The sequence below is a fragment of the Dasypus novemcinctus genome, chromosome 26, assembly GCF_030445035.2.
Source record: "Dasypus novemcinctus isolate mDasNov1 chromosome 26, mDasNov1.1.hap2, whole genome shotgun sequence".
NCBI classification, from domain to species: domain Eukaryota; kingdom Metazoa; phylum Chordata; class Mammalia; order Cingulata; family Dasypodidae; genus Dasypus; species Dasypus novemcinctus.
The window spans coordinates 36,218,773-36,243,125 of record NC_080698.1 but is presented as its reverse complement, the minus strand read 5'-3'; the positions used below and the strand labels follow the sequence as shown (position 1 = coordinate 36,243,125).

The window sequence follows — 24,353 nt, the reverse complement described above, 5'->3', positions numbered from 1 at the left end:
ATAAATAAAAAATAAACATACCCTATAATAGTAAATAACTATTTTGTTGAAGAAAAACAAAGCTACATAGGGTTTTAGAGAGTGACAACTAGTAGGAGTGAGTTACACCTAAGAATTGTGTGATTTACATTTTTAAAGCTCTATCTTATTGATTACTGACTTTGATCTTTATATTATTAACCCTGCGGGATTCCTGGGCAGGTTGTATCTCTAGTTGCTGAGAAAGAGCTCTGCACCCTCAAGGAGCTGGTTGGCAGGTTCACAAAGGCAAAATACATGCTTCAGTCACTGAGTCTTGTGGAATTTAATGTGATTTGTTAAATAACTGAATGAGCATTTTAAAGAATCAACAAATCTTCAAAATCGGGAATAAGCATCCCTATATTGTATATAATAGAGATTCTTTGAGAATAATATGAGATAAAAAATACCTGAAACTCTAGAGGATCATATACATTTATTTTTGATCCTTTAAAAAGGGATTAAAAAATAATCTCCATTTCTTAAATTAGGTAAATAACTTTTCAGCTGGTTCAAAAGTAATCTTTTATGTCCTTTTCCTATTGCAATGAAAACTTTCAATATGGTAGTGGTCATATAATTAAAGAAAAATTCAACCTATTTAGCTTATTTCTACATAACACACAGGTGCTCTTTTAATACCAGACCACACAGGAGTTCTATGAACCTGAGAACATGCTCTTAGTGTGGAAAATTGCTACTGAGTGAATTATTAACAAGTAAAGAGTGTATTCGTAAATAAGGGTAAGGATTATATATCTGATTTTTTTTTCCTTTAGAGTTAGGAGAATTATTGCGTTCTGCTAGCTTATCTTTTACTTTTCATTATTCCTATTATGTAAGACAATAAACTTATAGTGTTGTATCATATATTCATTGCTAAAAAGAAGTATGTCTTAAAGGCAACAGTTCCATGAAATTCTTAAAATTTCTCAATAACTGGTGTATTTAGCCAGCCAGAGATGGAAAATATCAGGACTTTAAAATAAGTTTACGAGTTGAATTCAGTAAATATTACTTGGCAACGATTCTACTAATGGCAGGGGCAAAGAAGAGAAATTATGGTGTTCCTGGGGAAAGTGGCATGTATAAAAAGCAAGAGCAAAATTTGATAAACTGGAGTAAGGTGTTGAAGGCTTCAAATGAGAAGAAAAAGTTCAGCTGGTCCTCGAATGACAAATAGGTCTGGACAGATGAGACTAGGAAGACTTGAAGAAGTTTCCCTTGCTTTGAGAGGAAAAGCTGCCTGCTAATGCTTATTGAGCACCTAATATATTCCAAGCATTTTCCATTTATTTTCTTGTGTAACCCTCTCAGTAAGCTTGTAGCACAGTTTATATTATCTGCATTTTTCTGTCTAAGAGCCTAAGCTTCAGAGTCTAAGCAATTTGTACAAAATCACAGAGCTCGTTTTAGTATATTTTCTAACTGGAGTTTCACTTCAAATTCTTTTTTCTGAAGAAGCCACTGAGACATTTTAATCTAAACTATTACAAAGGTTTTAAAAATATTTGAGAACAGAATTAGGATAACTGCTTTGAAGTGGCATGATTTGTTCCCATATTCAGCGTTTTGTCATTTTATGTGATCTCTTTATTTCCAAATTGATAAGTAGAAGTTACTAAGTGAAAGGAACAAGTATATTTTTTTATAAGTAATAGTTGAAACCGCTCTGTGGCACATAAAGTAGAATGGCTAGTTTTTGAAATATGGCATTCTTTGAAAGTCTTGAAAATATAGCTTTCTTTATTTGATAATGTATTATATAAGAACACTGGCTTTTTCTGTTGTGCTATTAAAATAAAATTGACATTTAAAACGTGTTTTCACATCGATTTTCTGAATTAGCTCAAATCTCATGTATACCTAAAAATTATTGTTTTAAAGAAAAGCAAAATTATTGCTGATATTTTCACAAAAATGAAAAAAAAGATATGTATTTTGGTGACAAAACGGGTTTTTAAAAAAAAATAATACATTAACTGTAAGAGCATAAACATTTAGAAAGTAAGAGTTTATTTTGCTCTTCAGTTTACATTGACTATCCATGTTTCAAACAGTATTATAGGTAAAATTAACTTCCATAATCAAAAGAAAAGAGTGTTTAGTTTTATTTCCTCTAAATGGTGTATGCTGAAAGAGCAAAAATGGGTTCATCGCTCTTCTAGGGAATTGAGCCATGTCCCCAAAAAAGAACATGTTCAGAGCATAATCCTGGGCCTATGGGATGTGAACTCGTTTAAAATAGGGCCTTTGGAGATGTTATTAGTTAAGGTGCCCAAACTGAATGAGGGTGGGCCTTAATCCAATATGGCTGAAGCCCTTATAAGCAAAGGAAATGGGACACAGAAAGAGAAGCCATGGGGAGCAGGAAGAATCTGGAAGCCAACAGAACCCTGAAGAGAAAAGAAAAGGTACAACCCTGTGCATTGCCATGTTACAGAAAACTCAAGGAAAAAGGATTGCCAATAGTGCCCCAGAATACTAGTGTTCAGGGTAAAGCATCACCTTGCTGACGCCTTGAGTTTGGTCCTCTCCTAGCCTCAAAACTGTGAGTTAATAAATTTCCACTATTTAAGTCAATCTGTTATATGGTATTTGTTTTAGCAGTTGGGAGACTAATACCACTGTCAATAGCAGAAGCAATTCATATCTCCTCAATCTTCATGTTTTTTCTCTAGTAACTAAATTTCAGTGAAAAAATATAACCAGCTGTGATGGTTATTCTAACCTGTCACCTGATCAGGTAATGGCGTGTACGTGTTTGATCAAACAAGCACGGTGCTAATTGTCATACAAGGGCATTTCATGGACTTTAGTCATCAGTGAGTTGATTACATATACAACTGATTACCGCTACAATCAACTGAGAAGATTTCTGTCAGCAGTGAGTGATATCTAATCAGCATCTCTTGGGAAACTCATCAAGAACCTTCATCGGAGTCCCTGGCTTGCAGCCTGCCCTATGGAATTTGGACTTGTCAACCCCATGGTCGCAAGAGACAATTTTATAAAATATTGTACTATTTACAGGTATCTCCTCTTGGTTCTGTTTCCCTTGAGAACATTGACTAATATATGAGCATAGGGAGGTTTGTTAACAAGTACAAGTGGTTCTTGGTGAGTCTACACCTCAGCTAATGGAAACAGAAGGTTATGCTAGAGAGTAGCTACTAGGCATAAGTGTTCTGTTTGCCCTGGTTAACTGGCAGTAGTACCTATAGAGGGAATACATAATATGATTAAGTTGAGACCATTTGTACTAGGCTAGGTGCTACATGAGGGCTGTAGAAGGAAGTGAGAGGATGCATGAGGTCCCAGCCTTCAGCTTTAGCTGTATTGAACAGACAACCTAAAACATTTAATCCTCTGAGCTCAGAGTATACAGAGAAAGCTTTCTTCACATAGGAAGAATATTTTTCCCTAGACCTTGAGGATGTATAGACCAAACATAAGTTGGCAGGTCTTGCTCCCTTGTGACATAGGCATACAAATACACACACACACACACACATTTGCTGAATAAATGAATGAACTTTACTTAAGACAAGGAATTGAGGCTTTATCATCTAGGTATTGGGAATTGCAGGAAGGCTTTTCAGCAGGTATTGGAATTAGGGGTGCATTTTATGAGAAAAGAGGACTAAATTCAATTCTCTGAGTATAGGAAAGGATTGGATGGAAAGGAAGTGATTGCAAGTAGTTTTAGGTTAAAAGGAATTGGACTTGAAATCAGAGGAACTGCTTGTGAGTATCACCTTTGTCAAACTGCGTAATAGCTTTGAACCTCTTTTTTTCCTACACCTTTTAATTAGAGTTTTGTGAAAACAATGATAAAAATTTCATAAAATTTCTGTCACAGTGCCTAGTCAATTCATCTACCCATTATTTCCTTCATTTATTCCTTTCAGTGAATGTTGATGAAGAATATTCTGATTATTTGGGGGATGCTGAGGTATAATAAACGGGTAAGCATCCTTAGGCCATATGCTTAATAGATGCCCACTGAATCTGCATCATAACATATTTTCAGGAAAGTGAATATGGTGGTAGTGAGAAATTACAAATAAAAGACAGTGACTGGACTTTTTAGAACAATTGACATCATCAAATTTAATGGTTTGAACAAATATAATTAAGAGAAGAGACAAATTGAACTTTAGAGTTTTTTAGAGAATAATAACAGAAAGATGGAATTTGGAAGAGGAACTGATTTTGTAGGGGCCACTATGAACATAGGAAAATAAGTCAATATGATATGGTAATTGAAAGCCAAAAATATCTGAAAGTCATGCAGAGAATACATGGTTTGTATCAAAATTTTTATGGATGCCTCATTAATATAGAGGTAGTGGTAGAAGCTTGAGACATTGTGAGGTTTCTGGAAGAATGTAAAGAAAAATCATAAAAGCTAATATTCATTGAGCACTGATAAATTAGGCACTTTTAATGTAATTTACATGCTTTATCTTATTTCTTCCTCACTAAAAGATCAGAAGTGATTGCTATTATTATCCTCAAAAACAGAGAACATCTGTCTGTTATTGTGTGACTCCATAGGACACATATTGAGTTCTACACAACTTAGAAGTGGAAGGAAACAGTGAGATGTTTGTGGAAAGGGGAGTGTTTTTAAAAAGTGGAACATGAGAATCATTGAACGATGTCTTTTGTTTTTAATTTTAAGATGGATAATCTCTGCATGTTTGAAACCATAAAGGAGAGATAAGAAGGACTGAAATAGTGAAAGTTGTGAAACCAAAAATTCAAAGGAATAATGAGACCTTGCTCTTGTTTTCATTTTTCAAAGGGCTTGTAGGTCTGTGATGCTAAGGTTCCATTCTCAAACACCCTGTGAGGTTCAGAAGGTAAGTATCATCCCCACTTTAAAAATGGAAGGCAGAGAGGCACAGAGCAATCAAGTGACAGTGCCTCCAGTCATGTAGGTCTGGATTATGGTGGAGAAAAGATGAGGCCCCTGGTGTTCCTATTCCCATGTTCTTTTTCTAAATCTCATAAGATTATAAAGTTATGAAATCTTCAACACAGACACTGAGGAGTTGTGGATAGACCTACCATAGTAATTAAAAGGAAAAGTTAGACGAAGGATGCAAAGGCAATTTAATTCAAACAGGCATTGATGACTTACACAATGCCCATAAATTACATTATACTCTAGAATTATGAGCATGAAAATCATATCACTTTAATCTTGGCAGAGCCCCCAGAATAAAAGGAAGCAAAATGGGTGAAATATAAAAGTATGCAAAATGCAAAAATGTTGAAGGTGATTTCAAGTCCAGGAAGTGATACTGCTGAAGTTGGGTTTTGAAGATGAATGAAAGTTTGCTGTGTAAACAAAGGTATAGGAACCAAGTGCATGAGATAAGGTCACACTTTTTGTGCTTGGGGAAATCCAGGTCATTTGTTATTACTTCATTTAATGTAGTTGGCAATTGGGGATGTTGAAGTGATGGGCTGATGGGAAATAGAGATGAAGTTGGACTGTAGAATACCTGTCTGGATGGGTCTTGTAGAGCTGGTTTAGGAGCTTCGTGCTCACCAAACTGTTTAAAAAAAAAGTTCCTGAAGATGTTAAGATATTATTAGGTGCATCCCTGTTTCAATTAAACTTAGGAAACTACTGAATACTTAAGTCTCTGCTTGAAGACTTACAGTACACACCTGTTTTAGACCTGTCAAAAGGCTGGCTTTAAGTAAAAAGTTCACTTACAGTAGACATTTTTGGTGCCCTGTATCACATCCCCACTGTCCATCTCTGATTCATTTGACACAGGGGTAGTCAGTTTCATTCAAGTTCACACTGGGAATGTTGACAAGTATGAAGGAGTTATTGCCCCTAAGAGAAACCCTCTACCAATGGGGTTGGGAGCCACTACATAAATGCCACAGATTCTCATCTTTCAAACAGATGATTTCAGAAGGCATACTCTGTGCTTGTCAAAGGTTCATGCAGAATCAAGTCCCCACTTCCAACAGTAGCAAATTCAGTAATGCATTCAGGGTGTTGGCTTTTTCTCCATCCATTTGTTACTCTCCCCACTCCCACCTTTAAGCCTTTTGAGATTACCTCCCAGGTAAACAACCTCACTTGAGACATTGGTTAGGCTTTGCTTTTGGGGAAACCAAACTAAGATAGTTAAACTTTATTGTTCAAGCCATTGTTTTTGCATAAGGGAAAGTTTTTATTTTCTTATGACACATCTGTGGCCCTAAAAGTTCTTTATTGATTTTGCAGTTGGTTAAGTGTCTTGAGAATTCAGTTGATATGTTAGGTAACAAAGGGAACAAAAAAGAGAAGCATTGAATTTGGGTGTTGGGATATAGAGCAGGGAGTACTAGCAGAGTTTGGACATGCTTATAATGAAGATGATTGAATCATTTGGCTCTTTTATTCAGATAGATTTGGGAGATATTCCAGATGCTTCTGCACATATCAGGAAGAAAGGTCATGGTTGTCCACTGATTTTTAGGTTTTTCTTTTTATTGGGGACATGCCTTAATGAGATTTCTATACTAATTGAAATTTTCCTGCTTGGACATGGAAACTGAGCATTGCATTCTGTTCTTTATTTATAGCATCTGATACCATGGAGACGAAGATGAAAGCCTTACAGAACTGCAGTCTTGATTTTTATTATCTTTTTGTGTGTTTTAATTGATTTTTTTCCCTTAACTTTTGTATGGTAGTACAAAATTTTCCTTTGTTGGCAGCTACCTTATTCTTTCAAAAGGAAGTCTTAAACCATTCACACTGTTTGGATGATGACTTAATTTGATAATACTCACCACTAAGCATTTCAACATTAAACATTAAAGGCACTTAAGGTATTATGCATGGAAGACTATTACATTTCCTGTATCTGTGTTCACTGCTACAATTCATGTAACTATCACTATGGGATATTACTTTGCATTTTAATTGAAAAGGTAAAACTTCACCTCATAGTCAGCATCAAATAAGATTATAGTACAGGAGTAAAACACACATGCAGTTTTCAGTGATGATTTTATTAACCCCGCATGTTCTTATTGCAAGTGATTACAGGTTATTTTGAGGCAGAGCTTTAAATTGTTTTAGTTTAGAGCCATTTATTCAGCTGGCCTCAGTTTCAGACATATGCCACTTTTATCTTCCATTTTAATCCTCTTAGGGGGAAAAGTTTGGTTTACTTTGCAGTCTCTTGTCATCTTTTTTTTTTTTTTAATACACTTTTATGTTTCTAGTTGCACATAAGGTCTTTATAAGCTCTACCCAGAATTCTTTGGTCAGGTGTGTTTAGGGCACTCACTAAAATCCATCCCAACTTAATAGACATTATCAGTGCACATTTTTACATTAAGCTCTCATTTAACTTGGCTTAACACTGGGTTTCCTAGGCTTGCCCATTGGGAAATGATAGCCATTTTTTGACTGATGGTAAGCCAGAAAAAAGTATCCTTGTGTACTATTGCCCTACAGTTACTGATGGCATTTCACAGACTCTGCTTAATAGTTGACTACCTAGTTGAGTTCACATGGAGAAACCATCAACACAAATGTATGTAAAGTGGAGTCAGATATCAAACTAAACACATTGAAAATGAAAGTCAGTCATCTGTCTCCTCTGTGAGCACTGATGCTGTCCTGAGGTCTCCCTCTCTACAGGTGGGGAAGATCAGCCTGAAATTGAAGTGCTTGAGCAGCCTATAGAAAACCAGTGTGAGGAATTAACAGCTCTATAGCAAGGTGTGGAGACTTTTATACAGCAAAAATGGTCCTCATGAGTTTTCACACACAAGGAAAGCAGTCAGAATGCAGAATGTGCTTCTCTCAGGGATCTAGATGCCTAGCTCTTAAGACAGCAAGAGAGATCCTGGTCCCATGGTGTACCTGGGGCCTTGGGCCATCTAAGAAATGCAGCGCCACTCATGGCCAGAAGAGAAATCAGAGGTAACCATTTTCAGCCACAAGTACAATAAAGGAAGAGGAGAGAAAGGAAAAGGAAATGTGGAGAGTTAGTTTTTCTCTTTCCTTTAAAAAAAAAAATCAAATTTCCCCAGTTTTACATGTACTCATTTGTGTGTTTGTATATTTAGTTTTATACAATTTTATCATATGTGTTCAGAACAGTTCCATCCCCACAAGAATCTGTCATGGTACCCTTTTACCTTTCTACCTCCCCTAACCACTGGCAACCACTGATCTGTCCTCCATTATTTAAATTTTATCACTTGAAAAATATTAAATAAATGGGATCACACAGTATGTAATCTTTTGGGATTGGCTTTGCTCAGTATAATTCCCTGGAGACCAGCAAGAAGACGGCAGAATAGGGAGCTCCTAGAATTATCTCCTGCTACAGTGCAGTTAGTAATCACCCAGAGCTATCTAGAGTACCTGTTTGGGGGCTCCAGGAGACCAGAAGAGCATCCTGCAACATTCTTGAAAAAAATGGAAGGAGGAGACTGCCCATCTGCAGAGAAGATTCATAAGTAGAGAGAGTTCCAGCTCCATGCTACAGAGGCCAGTGTCCATCCATCTTTGAAAGCATGAGTTTCCTCAGAAGCTATTCAGTGGCTGGAATCGGAAGCTCCACTTCCCAGAAATGGGAGAGGAAAAGACGGTTGGGCACCACCTTTCAACTACTGATTAGTAAATTCAGCAGACTAAAGTATAATCCTAAAAACAGCTAAAGTTTGAACCTGTCCAAGTTAGAAAGAGGCAGCTAGCTGCCATTTTAACTCCATGCCTGGCATGAGGGAAAGCAGGGTGGATTGAAAATCATAGTGCTGGTAGGGACAGGCTTCTTTCCATCCAGATCAGAGTGCTACTCTAGCATAAGCCCTAGCCCCACCTCTGGCAAGGAGGAAGCTGTGGGGATCTGCACCAGCCTCTCCCGGAAAATACAGGTCATGCAGCAGAGGTCATCCTACTCTGGTGGCACAAGGGGCCTCAAGAGCTATTCTGTGGCTGGAGTTGAAAACTCCGTTTCCCAAAAACAGGGGAGGAAGAGATGGTTGGCCACCAACTTCAGCTACTGATTAGTAAACTCAGCTTGCTAAAATATAACCCTAAGAACAGCTAAAGTTTGACAGAGGCCCATAGCCACTATTTTGACTCCACCGGATATGCAGTTGCTATAGCATCATTTGTTGGAAATGCTACCTTTCTTCCACTGAATTATTTTGGCACCCTTACCAAAATCCACTTAGTATATTTGTGTGTATCTATTTCAGGGTTCTCTATTTTCCTCGTTTGACCTTTGTGTCTGTCCTGCTGCTGGTACCACATTTTCTTGATCACTGGTAATATGGTAAACCATGATATCAGACAGAATAATTCTTGCCACTTTATTCCTGTTAGCCAAGATCATGATAACTATTATAGGGCCTGTGCAGTTCCATATAAATTTTAGAAAAAGTTTGTAAGCACTTGAAAAAATAAAAAAGAAAACAAAACAAAAAACTTGTTTTGCAATTTTTGATAGAAATTGTATTAATCCTATAGACCAGTTTTGGAAGAATTGTCATCGTCACTGTGTTAAGTGTTCCAGTCCATGTACATGGTATGCCCCTCCACTTATTCAGTTCTTCTTTGATTTTTCATCAACATTTTATAATTTTCAGTATGCATAACCTTTGCATCTTTTATTATGTGTATACAAAATTAATTTCATTTTATTAGGAGCTATGTAAATGGTTTTGTGTTTTTAATTTTTGTTTCCATATGTTCATCATTAGTATTTAGAAATTATATACTGCAACCTGCTTAACTCATCTGTACAAGGAGTTTTTGTTGTTTGTAGATTCCTTCTTATTTCTATATATATATTGGGCCACCTATAAATAGAGACATTTTTATTTCATCATTTCTTTTTTTATTGGAAAATTTAATATGCATCATTTAAATAAAAATTGTACAAATGGTGGAACTACAAATAACATAGATCTACAAACACAGTATTTCTAGCTACATGACTAGAACAGTTTCCTCTTTCCTTTGCTTCAAAATGCTTTAGGTTACACGATTATTAGATAATTAAAATCTTAGTAGACAATGATAAAATTTACCCATACCTTGTACTAAATGGAGTTATATCATTTAAATATTCAATTATTTTTTCAAAGTTTGTAAATTTAAGTTACACCACAGGTAAATTTTTAATATCACTTTCGTACAAAACTAAGACATGTCTGCCTGAGGCCACAGTATAAAAGGTGTTGATTGAATTGAACTTCTCTTTCCATGGATGCAAAAAATATGAAACACTTCACCAATTTGCATGTCATCCTTGCACAGGGGCCATGCTAATCTTCTCTGTATCATTCCAATTTTAATATATGTGCTGCCGAAGCATGCACTTATTTCTTCATTTCTAAACTCTTTGCCTTTTATTTCTTTTCTTGCTTTATTGTATTGACTAGAACTTCTGGTACTATTGTATAAGAGTGGTGAAAAATCAACAGTCTTGTTATATTCCTTATCTTAAGAGAAAGCATTAAGTTTTTTACCATTAAATATGAATCTAGCTGTAGTTTTTCTATAGATGCTTTTTATTATGTTGGTTTGTTTTTTGAAGTTTGATGAATTAGAGGCTTCAGGAGAATGGCAGATTTTTCAAGAATTGAAGAGGAGAAAAAAATTAAAATCCCTTAAGTTTCTACCCAATAAAGACTAGTATTACTTTTTCCTTACTTTTACACAGAACAGGGCTTTTTCTAAGATTCTTACTAAGTTTGGACCATAAGCATGCAGCCTTGACATGCATTTGAATATACGTTTTAGACATTTACACTACTTTTCTCTCTATAGTCGTTCTATGCTAAGCACCTGGCAGTTTTTGTTCTTTGAAACATCTTCCACATCCATGGATCAAGCATTCCTTTATCTATGAACTCACTTCCCTTATAGCAAATGACATTTTAAATGGGCCTGTCTGTCTCAAGTCTGTCTCCTAACCAGCCAGGGCTCTCTTTGAAAAAAGGCCCTCAGCAATTCATACCTTTAGAACTTTGTCTGTGGTAGGCTGAAGTTTTGTAGGCTTTCAATACTGTGCACAAGATACAGCCTGTGAGTTTGTTAAAACAAAAATGCATATCTCTAGGTCCCTAGATATGCTAGTTCACTAGTTTTATTTTTTTTAATTTTAATTTTTTAAGATTTATTTTTTATTTCTCTCCCCTTCCCCCCCACCCCAGTTGTCTGCTCTCTATGTCCATTCCCTGTGTGTTCCTCTGTGACTGCTTCTGTCCTTATCAGCAGCACTGGGAATCTGTGATACTTTTGTTGCGTCATATTGTTGTGTCAGCTCTCCATGTGTGCAATACCATTCTTGGGCCGGCTGCACTTTCTTTGGCGCTGGGTGGCTCTCCCTATGGGGCTCACTCCTTGCATGTGGGGCTCCCCTATGCGGGGGACACCCTGTGGGCAGCCCTCCTTGAGCTAATCAGCACTGCACATGGGCCAGCTCCACATGGGTCAAGGAGGCCCAGGGTTTGAACCGCGGTCCTCCCATCTGGTAGGTGGATGCCCTATCCATTGGGTCAAGTCTGCTTCCCAACTAGTTTTAAATGATTCCCAGAAATCTTCATTTTTAATAAGAATTCCAGGTGATAATGACACAGGTAGTCCCCACTTCATAAGATATTGTTTTATGGAAGGACGTCTATTGTCAGCACAGTGCTGTGTTGTTACCAAAGTCCTGGGAAGCACATGGAAGCCCCTATCCTTAATTTCTTTTCATTTGTCATTTTTTAAGATTTTTTTTTTCACTCCCCTTTCCCCGCCCCCTGTTTTCTGCTCTCTGTGTCCATTTGCTGTGTGTTCTTCTCTGTCCACTCACATTCTTGTCAGGCAGCACTGGGAATCTGTGTCTCTTTTTGTTGTGTCATCTTGCTACATTAGCTCTCGATGTGTGCAACGCCACTCCTGGGCGGGCTGTGCTGTTTTCATGCAGGGTGGCTCTCCTTGCGGGGTGCACTCTTTGCACGTGGGGCATCTGTGTGCAGGGGGACCCCCGTATGGCATGGTACTCCTTGTGCACGGCAGCACTGCGCATGGGCCAGCTCACCACATGGGCCAGGAGGCCCTGGGTACCGAACCCTGGACCTCCTATACAGTAAGCAGTTGCTCTGTCAGTTGAACCACATCCACTTCCCCGATTTGTGATTTTTGATACATATGCTCCATGAACTGGCCACATCAGGTATCCAAACAATGTCTGCCAACTGTAGATAGAACATCAGAGAAAGTGTCCAGGACAATGGGCAAATCTGAGCAAGGCAGTATTAATGCTTAGGCAGATATTACCTTTGGAAGAGACATTGCTAGTTTCTGTAGAACTTTTTTGTAAAATCCTTTTTTGTACAGTCTAGCTAAACTCAGTGATAAATATCTTCCACAGAATGAAATTATGTGGCCAAAGGAAATAAGAAATTGGGCAGGGAAGCAGCAATGATGATATATTTTTGGTTGCCAGAAAAATCTTTTGAAACTTTTTTTCCATGTGTAGACAATATTCTGATACAATGTACTTCCCCATTCAACTGTTGGGAGACATTTGGATGGCCTGGTTTTTCAGCTCCAACTCAGTTACACTTCAGGAAACATAATGCTTTGATAATGTTGCTTTTAGTTACAGATTTAAAATGATATAATGCTATTTTATCACATATTTCTGTAGGAAAACCTCTGGTTAAAATATGTCCATAAACATTATTTTTTCTCCTTTGTGGACACACAAGTGAGTTTTGCTGAATTGCTTTACTCCATGCTTATAACTGAGCAATTAATATTGTTTTGCAGTAACAATAAAATGAAGCCCACAGGCCTTCTTATTTCCCTCCAATGAGCTGATTCATGGTGCTTTGAATATTCATAAGTGTCTACAGTTTGTGGTTTTATAATTTTGAAGCTAATTATTTTGCTTTTTATGTTTCTCAGGGCAAAGTTGAAATGTTCCAAATTGTATTCTAAAATATATCCACTACTTCACTTTATACAGTTACCATATAGGCCATTTATATCAACCCTTATGAGCTATGAAGTGAGTATGTTCTTTCACAAATTGACAGTGAAATTGTTCTGATACAGAAAGTGACACCACTGAGTATATTAACTGTGCAATTCCCAAGCATCTTATTTTAATCAGAGTTTAGAGAAACAGTAGATCTTTCTTCTTTGTCCCATTGACGTAAGCTTTTAAAAAAGTGTAAGCAATAAAATCTTTTCTATGCTGTAACTTAAACTAGAAAGTGTGAATCAATGAGTGTTTGCTATTGTGGTATGTTACTGGAAGAAATTAAATGGTTTCAAAAAATAACAGGTGATCAAAATAGTATTTGTCCTTGATTGCTATTTCTTAAACTTTGTTAAACACTTAAAAACTTCTTTGTATTATTACAAAAATAGTTTTTTTCACAACTCTAAGTAAAGGAGATTATGTGGATTTCATTTACTGTTCTCCTTTGAATTTTATTCAATAATTTCCACAGAACATATCTTCCACAGAACATCTCAAAATATGGGACAAATAGAACACATACCCAGAAGCTGACTATTCTTAACTCAATTTTTAAATAACAGCGATGATTATAGAGATGATAAAACTGATTTTAGATTATTTGTGAAAAAAAAATTTAGTAAAAAAATTTCTGAATAGTTTGCTGTCCTTATCAGGTTGTAGCTAAAATTCTGTCAGTAATTGGGCAAATTCAATGTGGCAGATATGGAAATTGTATTTTTGTGTATATTGGTACAAAATGTTTTCATTTCCTTTTTTGAATCATGTTGTCTGCTTAACTACTTCTCCTGTATGCTTTGCGTTTTTGGATAGTCCATACCATTTGACACAAAAACATGGGATCGGTGGACATATATTTATACTGTACTGCTGAATTCTGGAAGTCGTAAGAAAGAAATAAAAATCCTGTGCTTTCTTCTCAAAGCAAATATTCTCCTCCTGAGGTTCTTGAAAAGAGATTTTTAAATTTTCCTCCAAAAGAAAGGAATGCTGAGGAAAAGTTTCATTTTATTATCCTTTCTGAAATTCAGTTTTGTTTTGTTTCAAATCAGATCTTGAAAATTTTCAAACCAAAATGAGAAGCACAGTATCAGTACGTGAAGGCCAGGGAGTTGTTCTGCTCTGCGGTCCCCCACCTCACTCTGGAGGTAAGAAGTGGTCAGTTTCTGTTTTATATATTTATTGTGTAAGTTTCTGGGCAAGGTCCACAGCATGCACGCTGTTATTGCTTCCACAAATTACTCTGAGATACTTGATACCCCAAGCAGCATTGGATTCTTTCAGTTGAGTTGGAGTATGAGAAATCCTGCAAAAGATGGCCCATCAGAGAAGCTTAGACACACAGTTTACTCATTGTAACAAGAAGGGTTTTAAAAGCAAGAGAGATCAAATTCATTTTGATTACCTGTGCTGAGCGATGCTTTAACCTTACACCATTATCATTTGTTGTTTAGCTTTGGACCATGACACACATTGGAAATTGGAATCTTTGCAGCTTTTCTCTTTCTCTCCCTACCTCACTCTTTCTCCCTCTTTTCCTGTCCCCCCACCAAGCACATATACACATACATACTTTATAAAGCTCATTAGTAAATGCTTATCTCTATATATCTATGTATAAATGATGTATATGTGTGTGTGTTTATAAATACATAGTTTACATCATTTTCATTAGGGCGTTAAAATTGCAGATTTTATGCTACATTGAAGTAACCTGAACCATTGCTAGAAATTTAGAAGCTTAACAAAATAGCTACCCATAGTGAACATGAACTTAAGCATATATAAAATAATTCAGTAAGTACTACTGCCCAGTTTGAGCCTAGAGTGCTGTTTTGATTTTAGTTTCATGCTCATATTGCAAACTTGGTCACTTGTGGGAAGGAAGAGGACATTATTAATGTATAAATCACTGTTCTCAGAAAGAAACACATTCTCTTATTGAGAGGATGAGAATTATTGAGAAATAAACAGGTTAGAGAGAGGATCTTTCTGACCGCAGGCGAAACTGAGTAGTCTACTTCCCATCACGGTAGAGGTTATTCAAATGAAAATATGCTGGGCTTTATTTGTACTGAGACATACAAACCAAAGTCCCTTTCACCAATGACTTGTCAATTTAAATCACAAACCCTGGGGCCAACGAAACAAACATTTCCCATCTTTAGGATCTGGCCACCTGAAAGATGTGGGCCCCCTCATGACTGCAGACTTGAGTCTTGATTGACAGGGATGATTGGCATGATGTCACCTGGCAGTGTTTAAATTAAATTCCCAAATTTTCTTTTAATATTGTACATTTTGCTGGAACCTTTTAGTTCCATAGGATTGCAAATTTTAAAAATAAACAGAGCTCAGACTGGCTTGAAGGCAAAAGAAGTTCCCTGGCCTACAGAAGTTCTCCTGGTATAGCACTGTGATGGACCCAGAGCTGCCTGGCTGTGGGGAGTGGGGTCAGGGGATGGCTTCTAGCTGTCAGGGGCTGCCAGGTCTGCCTCAGGTTTGGAGAGCCATCTTGCCTGCGGTCACACCCTTCCTGGGGCTGCCCACCTCCAGTGGCTGATGAAGGCAGGGGTGTAAAAGGCTCAGCCCTTTCTGCCCATTTCTGGGCAACTCTGATGGGCAGTATTCACTTCAGAGCTTCCTGCCAAGATGACCAGGGCTTTGCAGGCCACAGCACAGGTCCACCTCTCTGCCCAGTCCTGCTTCCTCTTCCTTGCTTTCAAGAGTTTTGATCACTGATAAAAATCTTTTACCCCAAACTCTCTCTCAGTGTCTGATCCCTGAGAATCCAGTCCCTGGATCCAGGGGGTTTAACCACTGTCATGACCAGTCTGTCCTCATTGTGCTTGGCTCTGCTTCTCCCCTTGTTGACTCTATTCTCCTCTAGACTCCTTGTGTTGGTAAAGGTTGCCCCTGGCCACTCCCAGCTCTTTTGGTGCTTATTGCTAAAGATCCTTATAAGCCAGGGAGCCTCTTTCAGCTCCAGCAAAATAGCAGGGTGATTCTAGTTGGACCAACCTTGTTTATGGGATTATCCTGCAGCTAAAGGCCAGAGTCATCTCTACCTCTGACAAGCTCTGGAATGAGGAAGAAGTAGATTGTAAAAGAAAAGAAGCATCCTATTATGAGATGTAATGGGTAAGATGTATTAGAAATAAAAAATAGCACGAGCTATACCAAGTAAGGAAGTGTTAAAATGACTTAAATTTATATGGGATTAACTTAATATACCATGCTAAATGGATAGTCTTATCTGTAATGATTTCAAAAATATTGACCTAACTTAAGATTCTGACCGAATACTCTGTCTTGTTTTTATCTTTCAATATACTCACTGATAACAAAGGAGGAAACTTGTGGTTAACAAGGCTTGCACACAGTGAAAATGTCTCAATAAGCTGTTGAATAAAGCATGTTCCAAAAGATGAATTTTTTTAATGTCATAAAATTAGAGAACTGTTGGCTGATCAGGTGTCCTAAGAAATACCTTTGGTGACCTCATTTATCTTCTTTCACTTTGAAAGTATGTGAGATGGGGTGACTGGAAGTCAATTAAGACAGTAGGTGAGGAAGGAAGAAACTCTCCCAGATAAGATGTATCAGCCTTTAGGAACCTGGAACATGCAGGGAAGAGCAAATAACAATAAACAACAGCATTGCCTCCCTCAGTGTGAGATTGTGCAGGAAAATGGTCAGAGCCAGAGGTGTCAGATTTAGATGCCGAAAATATAATTCTCATTGATTTCCCTAAAGCTGGATACTCACAACTCACATCCACAGTCCTAACTCATTGGTTTGTAGTCTCCTTGAGAACAGTACCTTTTTCAGCATTCATTCCACACCCCAAATACCTAGCACAGGCTGGTTTACGATAGGCAGTCAGTAAATATTGGATGAATGTTGATCACAATGAACACAGGCATCATTTTTTAGGTTTTGCCTGCTATGGATGCTTTTTGAGAATTCACTGGAAACTTTTTTTCAGCAGTATAAGCATTAAACAACTAATATGCCCTGGGTATCAGTAAGACAGGTGCAGGCACTGACACATCTTAGTGAACTCTGCCCATAAGCAGCTGGAATCAGCTGTGCTTGGTCTTCCATGGGGACTGAGGGACTTTGAGTAGAGGGCATAAGCCAGGTCAGAGAGCACTGAAGCGGTGGCTTGAGGGTTTATCAGCACATGTGACATGTGGTGCTCACGACCCAGGCTCGGTCCATTTGGTCCTCTTCCCTCAAAGTCCCACAGCCCTGCAGGGCCTGCAGATGCCCTTCTCTGTCTTCACCACATTTTATTACCTTTATTCACTTCATGTTTCTTCATTTCTATTTGGTTCCTTCTAGTAATTGGAATTGTTTAATTATGTTGTTAGTTTTCTCATTACATCATAGTATTTTATTCATCTGTCATGTTTGTTAAATGTAACGCCAACAGAGTAAGCACACAAAAGCAGTAATGATAATAATAATAATAATAATAATATTGCCTCTATGTATTGAGTGCTACTTAGATGCTAAGCAGTGTGCTAGGCTTTGTGAAAATTATCTGCTGGTGAGATTCTTTGATTAAAAATACGGAGAGGAGCAGGGTGAATGACAATCTAAGGCAGAGTATGGAAGCTCAGCCCTGGGAAAGCCGTGTGCCTTGAGGCCAAGCTTCTTGCTGAGAATTGACATATGAGGCAGGAGAGCAGAAACTAAGCCTCTGCCTGGAACCCATCAATATTTCATTTAGGGCTGAATTTGGCAGCTCAGCTGAGTTAGTGGCCTAATAGCTGTGAAGAAGTAGGACTAGAACCTACTATTATGGCACTCACTAAACTAGCAACTTTTTGCAATTCTGGTTGTCCAGGTCACAAAGGTACACAGTTTCCCCAGTAATGCAGACTCCACCCTAAGCAAAGGGCTTTTGAAATTTCAGACTCAAAACAGCAGAATTAATGGTTTTATTTTAATATTCAAACTCACTGTTTATAGATGCAGTATATAGTCTGGGCCCAAAGTCACATTAGCAGAGATCTCTCCTTATTTTACCCAAACTTCCTAACTCATGAACACTCTAATCCAGTGCTCCTGAGATTCTAATGCGTAAATGAATCAGCTGGGGGCTTGGTAAAACGCTCATTCTGGTTCCCTAGTCTGCTTTCTAATAAGCTCCCAGGTGAAGCTAGTGCTGCTGGCTTATGGACCACGCCCTGAGTAGCAAGACCCTTTCTTCTGTTCTGTTAAACTGGGTCCCTAATGATTTTCCTGTTACCTCATCTGACTGCTACCTTCACTCCTTCCTTCTTCCCTGTCTTGTTGCTCAGCCTAGACACTGGTATGTGTTTGGCACTGCAAGATCAAAATATTACCTCCTCACCAAAGATATCATTTTTTCCCCCACATTCAAGACTTAACCATCTTTCACAAATGCTTTTCTTAACACTGATTTATTCCCTTTGATGGCTTCCCAGACCTTCAAAATATTTAGATATTATTTTTAATGTTCCATAAAATTCTATTTTTTTTTCTTGTTTCCTCCTAAGCCTAGGGACTGAGGGGACACCAGAACCCATTTAATGTAGGTCCCAGAGTTCCAAGTGTCAAAAGGATGATGGCTTCAGCTCATTCCATTTCAGATCCCAGCTGTGATGTCAAAGGGAACTGTAGCCTCTAATGTGGAGTTAGTTTAGGTCTAAGAACACACAGAAAATCTCACCTAATGCAGGCTCCTTTCAGATTTTGAAATGAAATGATATGACTCGAAGAGCACTGTAATAGGCATTGATGGAAACCACCAACAGCTTGCAGTTTTAGTTTTTGCACATCTTGAAGAGGCTCAAATCTCTCCATTAGATCATGCTTTTTAATTTTAATCTCAATGAGATGAAAATATCAAGACATGAAGACACATCAAGTAGAGTATGCCAAGCCCCCTTCATTCACAGACAAATGTAATGTGTCCCCAAACTGCTTTATCTTACCCACACTGCCTTCTGCCCTCTCCTTGTAGGGGAGACTTCACAGTACCAAGGGTCCTTCACTAGAACATGTTGCTCAGGTGGGATTTGGGGTTGAGGCACTGGAACAAACAACAAAGGATTTTTGTTTTGTTTTTGCTTTTCCTTCTTCCTGCATTCAGCAACATAATCTGTAAGGACTATTGCAAAGCTATTTATTAAGGAGTAACAACTGCTGTTTTTGCTTTTGTTTTTGTTTTTGTCTTTTTGGTATTTCCTAAGGTTCTAGTTCTCACTCTATTATGGGTCCGTATAGTGAAATTGTATTAAAATCTCTTCTATTGGGGAAACAAATTTATAACTTTCTTTTGTTTATTTGAGATCAAAACCAGAAACATTCTCCCTAAGTAGATTAGGAAGATATACATGAAAAGAGCCTGAATAAGAATCCTGTGAAGTATGGAAACCATACATATTAATCACATTCTATTAATTCATCTATGCAAATAATTTACAAGGATGTGTTAGCAACCCATGGATCCTTTGCTTACAAGCATTGGCCATTCAACTGATGCCATCAGAAGGAAATACTGTTTCATGGTGGGTGACAATTAGGAATTATTCCAGGAGTTTCTGTAATCCCTAAGCAATATGGGTAGCTGTCATTTGACAAAGGACTCTTCTCCCTCTCACTCTATGACATTTTCTGTTCCTTCCTGTTCATTAACTTCTCTAGAGAACAACTGGAGGTAAGAGGAATTAAGATCCCAAACTAGTTGGAAATCTAGGAATTGCAAATCAAGAAAAAAAGGACTGGCCCAGACTACCTGTAGTGTAGTTATTAATGTAGTTACTCATATTGTGAAGAACCCAGAATTAGTGCAATTACCATTGCAGTTGCTGGTATCACTACACAATCATTAAACGCAAATGCACAAAGATAATTACCCTATTATAAATAAGGTCACAAGACACCTCCTGATGTGTACTAATTAGACAGGAATTCAAAGGTTAATCAAGTTATACCATACACATATGCTCATAAAAAGTTGACTTTTGTCCACTGACGCCTGCTGAAATTTATTCTGAGTAGAGACGTGACTTGAGTTTTCCCAGTGCTTAATCAGCCAGTGACTTTGATCTCCAATCCAGCTTGCCATTTCTGCTCTAGGCACATTCTTTCTGAAATGGCAGACCTATACACTGGCATCCAATTATATCAACATAGTCTTTGGGGTGTGAAAATGGGAATGTGAGATGCCAAACAGCAGGTATTGGAGGCTGGAGCCACTTTATGCTAAAAATTGCTTTGTAAATCCTGGTGTGACAGAGGTGAGAACTGTTAGCAACATAACCAGATGGCATGGGATTTACATCCACTGTATCAACATCTTTATTATTTTTTTCTTTCCCCAAGATAGATAGACTGAAAACAAAAGTCATCTCAGGTATCTTCAATGGTGAGGGGAAGGAGGGGGCTGGGGGAACCTGAAGAAATGGTGCCAAGCAGAAATTTTTTATCTCTGCCAAGACTTGTCCAGTTGCCAGAGCCTTCATTTAGGCAATGAGACACATTGCCTAGTAGTTTGGGATGCATTTGTGACTCAAAACAATAATGTCCCCAAATAACTTAATCTATAATCTTAACATCATCTTGTCCTAGTCAATTATACTTTCTTGAACTACACTTCTCCCTTATGTTTGTAATTTCAGCAAACTTACATCTCTAAGTTACTTAATTTTAAAGTAAAGAATATGAAAAATATCTGTCCATGGTAGAATATTCTTTCTGACTCCCATCTTATTTGCATCCCTGGTCACTGTGTAAAATGATTCTCCAAGTACCTAGTGGTTTCCATCTTCCCTAAACAGCATGCCTGAAATTTGCATCACAGCAGGCATTTATATCATTGCAAATTGTGATGCCTAGATTAAGAAGCAGATGATTAGAGAGTTCTCAAGGAATTACCATCTGCATCATAGAATATTGTTCCTAATTTATTGCTTCTAACTTGGGGGTAGGTTAACATGTTAATGGCAAAGAGTTAGAGAATCCATCTGTAGACTGTGAATGAGTAACAGACTGCACATCCATTTTATAGTTGGAAATGGAAACAAAAATCCTGCGCTTCTCCAAATTACTTGAATGTGGCTGAATTCATTTCCTACTTCCTCCTTTCCTTTTAATTAAAGCAGTTTCCTCTTTCCCTCCCTCCCTCCCTTTCTATCCCCCTCCCCCTCTCTCCCTCCCTTCTTTCCTTCCTTCTATTCATCCATCTATTCAGCCCTCCATCCATCTAATTCATTCATTGTTTTACTCATGCATACATCAAATATATGTTGATATGTGGAAGAAACTATATGTCTTACAATAATATTTTACTATAATAAATATGGTCCTTCACTCAAGCATAAATTGGCATAAAAATTGAGAACATTGCTGATAAACTTGATAGAAATGTATTCAAATACTTATTGAACCCCACACCAAACCACTCCCCAAATGAGCTTAGTACTGCAGGAAATAGAAATGTAAATGAGAATTCCCTTGTCCTCACAGACATGTCCCACAGGGAGTAAGAAAGATGGGTTGCTGGTGACTGGTCAGTACTGTTGTGATAGGCACAATTATTCAGCCAGACACTGGGTTTATTGCTCATAACAGGTATTCAAGGAAGAGTTGTGTCATTCTCATTCTATATTGACAAACTGAGGCTCAGGAAAGTTAGATGACTTGTTCAAAGCCATGCAGCAGCAGATTTGGGATTCAGACACAGGTTGGTTGCTTTTTGATTGAAAACTTTCCTATGCTCCTATGCTCACAAAAATTACAGGCTTCTTTTCCATGTCAGCTTTTTAGTTGCACATTTTCCACATTCTAGGACAGTGTTCTTCAAACTCTTCTAACAGATACACTGCTACAGTTAAAAATATTTAAGCATCCCCCCCCCACACACACATGCACTCACTCTGATCTATGCAGGAGACACAGACAAGCCCGTTCCCTGGAGCTAGACAGCTTGAGTACTCATTCTAACTCTGCCATTCAGAGCCAAAACCTTGGGCAAGTTACCTAATTTGCATTTCTATTTTTTATCTGTAAAATGGGGATAATTGCATAATCTATTCTTATAGGATCATTGTGAGGATTCAGGAGGTTATTTACATGTGAAGTGGCTTGAAATGTCTGATTTATTTATATAGATAAAACTATACCACAGTTCTAATATGTTTACTATAAGGAAAAATATAAAAGTTTAAAATATTTAAATAAAGGTAAAACTAGAATGAGGGTTTATTGTATTTTCTTCTGGTATCCCGGTGGATTATCTTGCCTTAATTATTTGTACTCTACTTTGGGAAGCATAATTCTAGAAGATGTTGGGGTTTCTCTGTGCTTGAGCATGAAGGGCCAATGGATTTTTGGTTAGCAAAATAATTATACTTAGAGATGAAGGAATGGGGATGCTTTTTGAGATGCTGGTCCAAGCATCCCTGACTTCCTCTCCCCCGGGGAATTCCCTCTGACCTCCACATGCTGGACCCACAGGGAATATGTTCCAGTTGGCCTTGGCTGGGCAAATCATATGCTCTCTCCTGGGAATTTGGTATTTGGACTGAAAGGCTGCAGTAATGAATTCCTGAGCTGGGGTCAGACCTTTCTATCATGTAGAGTATGCAGCCCAAAAAAGCTGGTCTCTAGGGAGCAGAGAAAAGGGTAAGAACTGCCTGGCCTGCAGGCAATCCAGCCCTCCTCCTAGGCTGCTGCTTACTTGCCCTGTTGTGTATCTCTATTGCAATCCTCATTCTTAAAGTGACTCTCTTAGGTCTCTGTTTATTGTATCAAACACTCATAACTAATATAACAGGCATTGTTTTTAGGACTACACCAGAATAGGAATATAGTAGTAGAACTGGTAGAGGGAAAATAGGAAATTTAATATAAAAATGAGAAAACAACAGGTACATGTTTCAACAAGTATACTAAGGCTGTTCCAGCACCCTTTTATGATTAAACGTCAGCATTGAACCCTGGAACCAGGCAGAGTTATGTAAGACAATTTGAAGAAACTAAAGATTCATTGCTACTTGCATTATCAGTCTATGAGTGAGTTTCTCCAAAATTCAGAGAAGCCAGTAGCCATTCCTTATGTGTTTTATTACAACACTGTGGCTTCATGCTCTTCTCTCCCATTCTTTTTTCTGATCCTGTATAATGGGCTGCAAAAGTAAAAAAAAAATTTAAAAAGAGAAAAAAGAGAAAATCACCCTCTTCCACTCTGAAGACTGCCTGAGTTCTCCTTGCTCTGATTTCTTGTATGCACAGATTGAAGTCAGAAGACCTTAAGTCCATCAAAAGCGTAATGGGCAGGAACCTGGGAGTTAAAGTCCACTGCTACAGAGATGATGCTTTAACAAGAATTAATTTATAAAATGCAGGCTCAGGGAGCGATGTAACTCAGTGGTTGAACGCCTGCTTCCCAGGTACAAGGCCCCCAGGTCTATCCCTGGTCCTAAAAAAATGGAGGACTCAGACTGATGTTTTCTGCTGATGGTGAAAATTAAGTTATTATAGGTTGCTAATTTAGCACAAGTTCAGATAGGTTAAGGCTCTTTCCCAAGATCCCAAACAGAAATCCAGGATGATCATTAGTTGGTGTTTTTTTTCAGGAAAAAAAAAAAACAACACCTTTGTTGTCACTAGATTAGGCCTAAGAATGAACCTGCATGCTAGTATGAGGGAGCGCTAAACTTCTATCATTTTGCCATAAAAATGTGCTTATATGACCTAGCGTTTTAATTATGACTACATGAGCTGTAGTCATAAGCAAACCTGAAAATTTATTAGCTCAAACCAAAGTATATTCCTTGCTTGTGTGTTGAGGATTGAATCATGTCTGACATAAAAACAAGTTCATGACTTAATCCACATTCCTGTGGTATGAACCAATTTGGAAATAGGAACTTGGAAGATATTATTAGTTATGGTGTGGACTCGTTTGTGAATAGGATCTTCGAAGATTTTATTTAGAGGCCAAATTGAATCAGAGAGGGCCTTAATCCATGATTAGAGTCCTTATAAGGCGGAAGAAACTCAAAAGCAATCAGTTGGAACTCTGACGAAGCCAGAAGTCATTGGAAGGAACAGACACGAGGAGAGATCGCCGTGTGACAGAGGCAGAAATGCACACCAGCAACCCTCAAGGATAGTGGCAAGACAATACCAGAATGCTACAGGCTCTAGAAGAAAGCAACCCCTGCCAAAACCTGGAGACTGGACTTTTGGCTTCCATTATCATGAGACAAGAAATTTCTGTTGTTTAAATCAACACACTGTGTAGTATTTGTCTGAGCAGTCTTG

General features: G+C 37.9%; 1 protein-coding gene and 1 non-coding gene across 5 annotated transcripts in view; one reads left to right on the top strand and one right to left on the bottom strand.

Annotated features, from left to right (window-relative positions):
• Window positions 1-24,353, top strand: part of CNTN3 (contactin 3) — a 440,215-nt gene that overhangs the window by 209,088 nt on the left and 206,774 nt on the right. For all 4 annotated transcript variants that reach the window (XM_058288968.1, XM_058288967.1, XM_071212161.1 and 1 more), the window contains one exon: window positions 14,099-14,194. In XM_058288968.1, the coding sequence (XP_058144951.1) occupies window positions 14,099-14,194 (96 nt within the window). The remainder of the gene's footprint in view (window positions 1-14,098; window positions 14,195-24,353) is intronic.
• On the bottom strand, window positions 10,280-10,386 carry LOC111767315 (U6 spliceosomal RNA). The gene has a single exon (XR_002799167.1). It is a non-coding gene; the product is annotated as a U6 spliceosomal RNA (small nuclear RNA).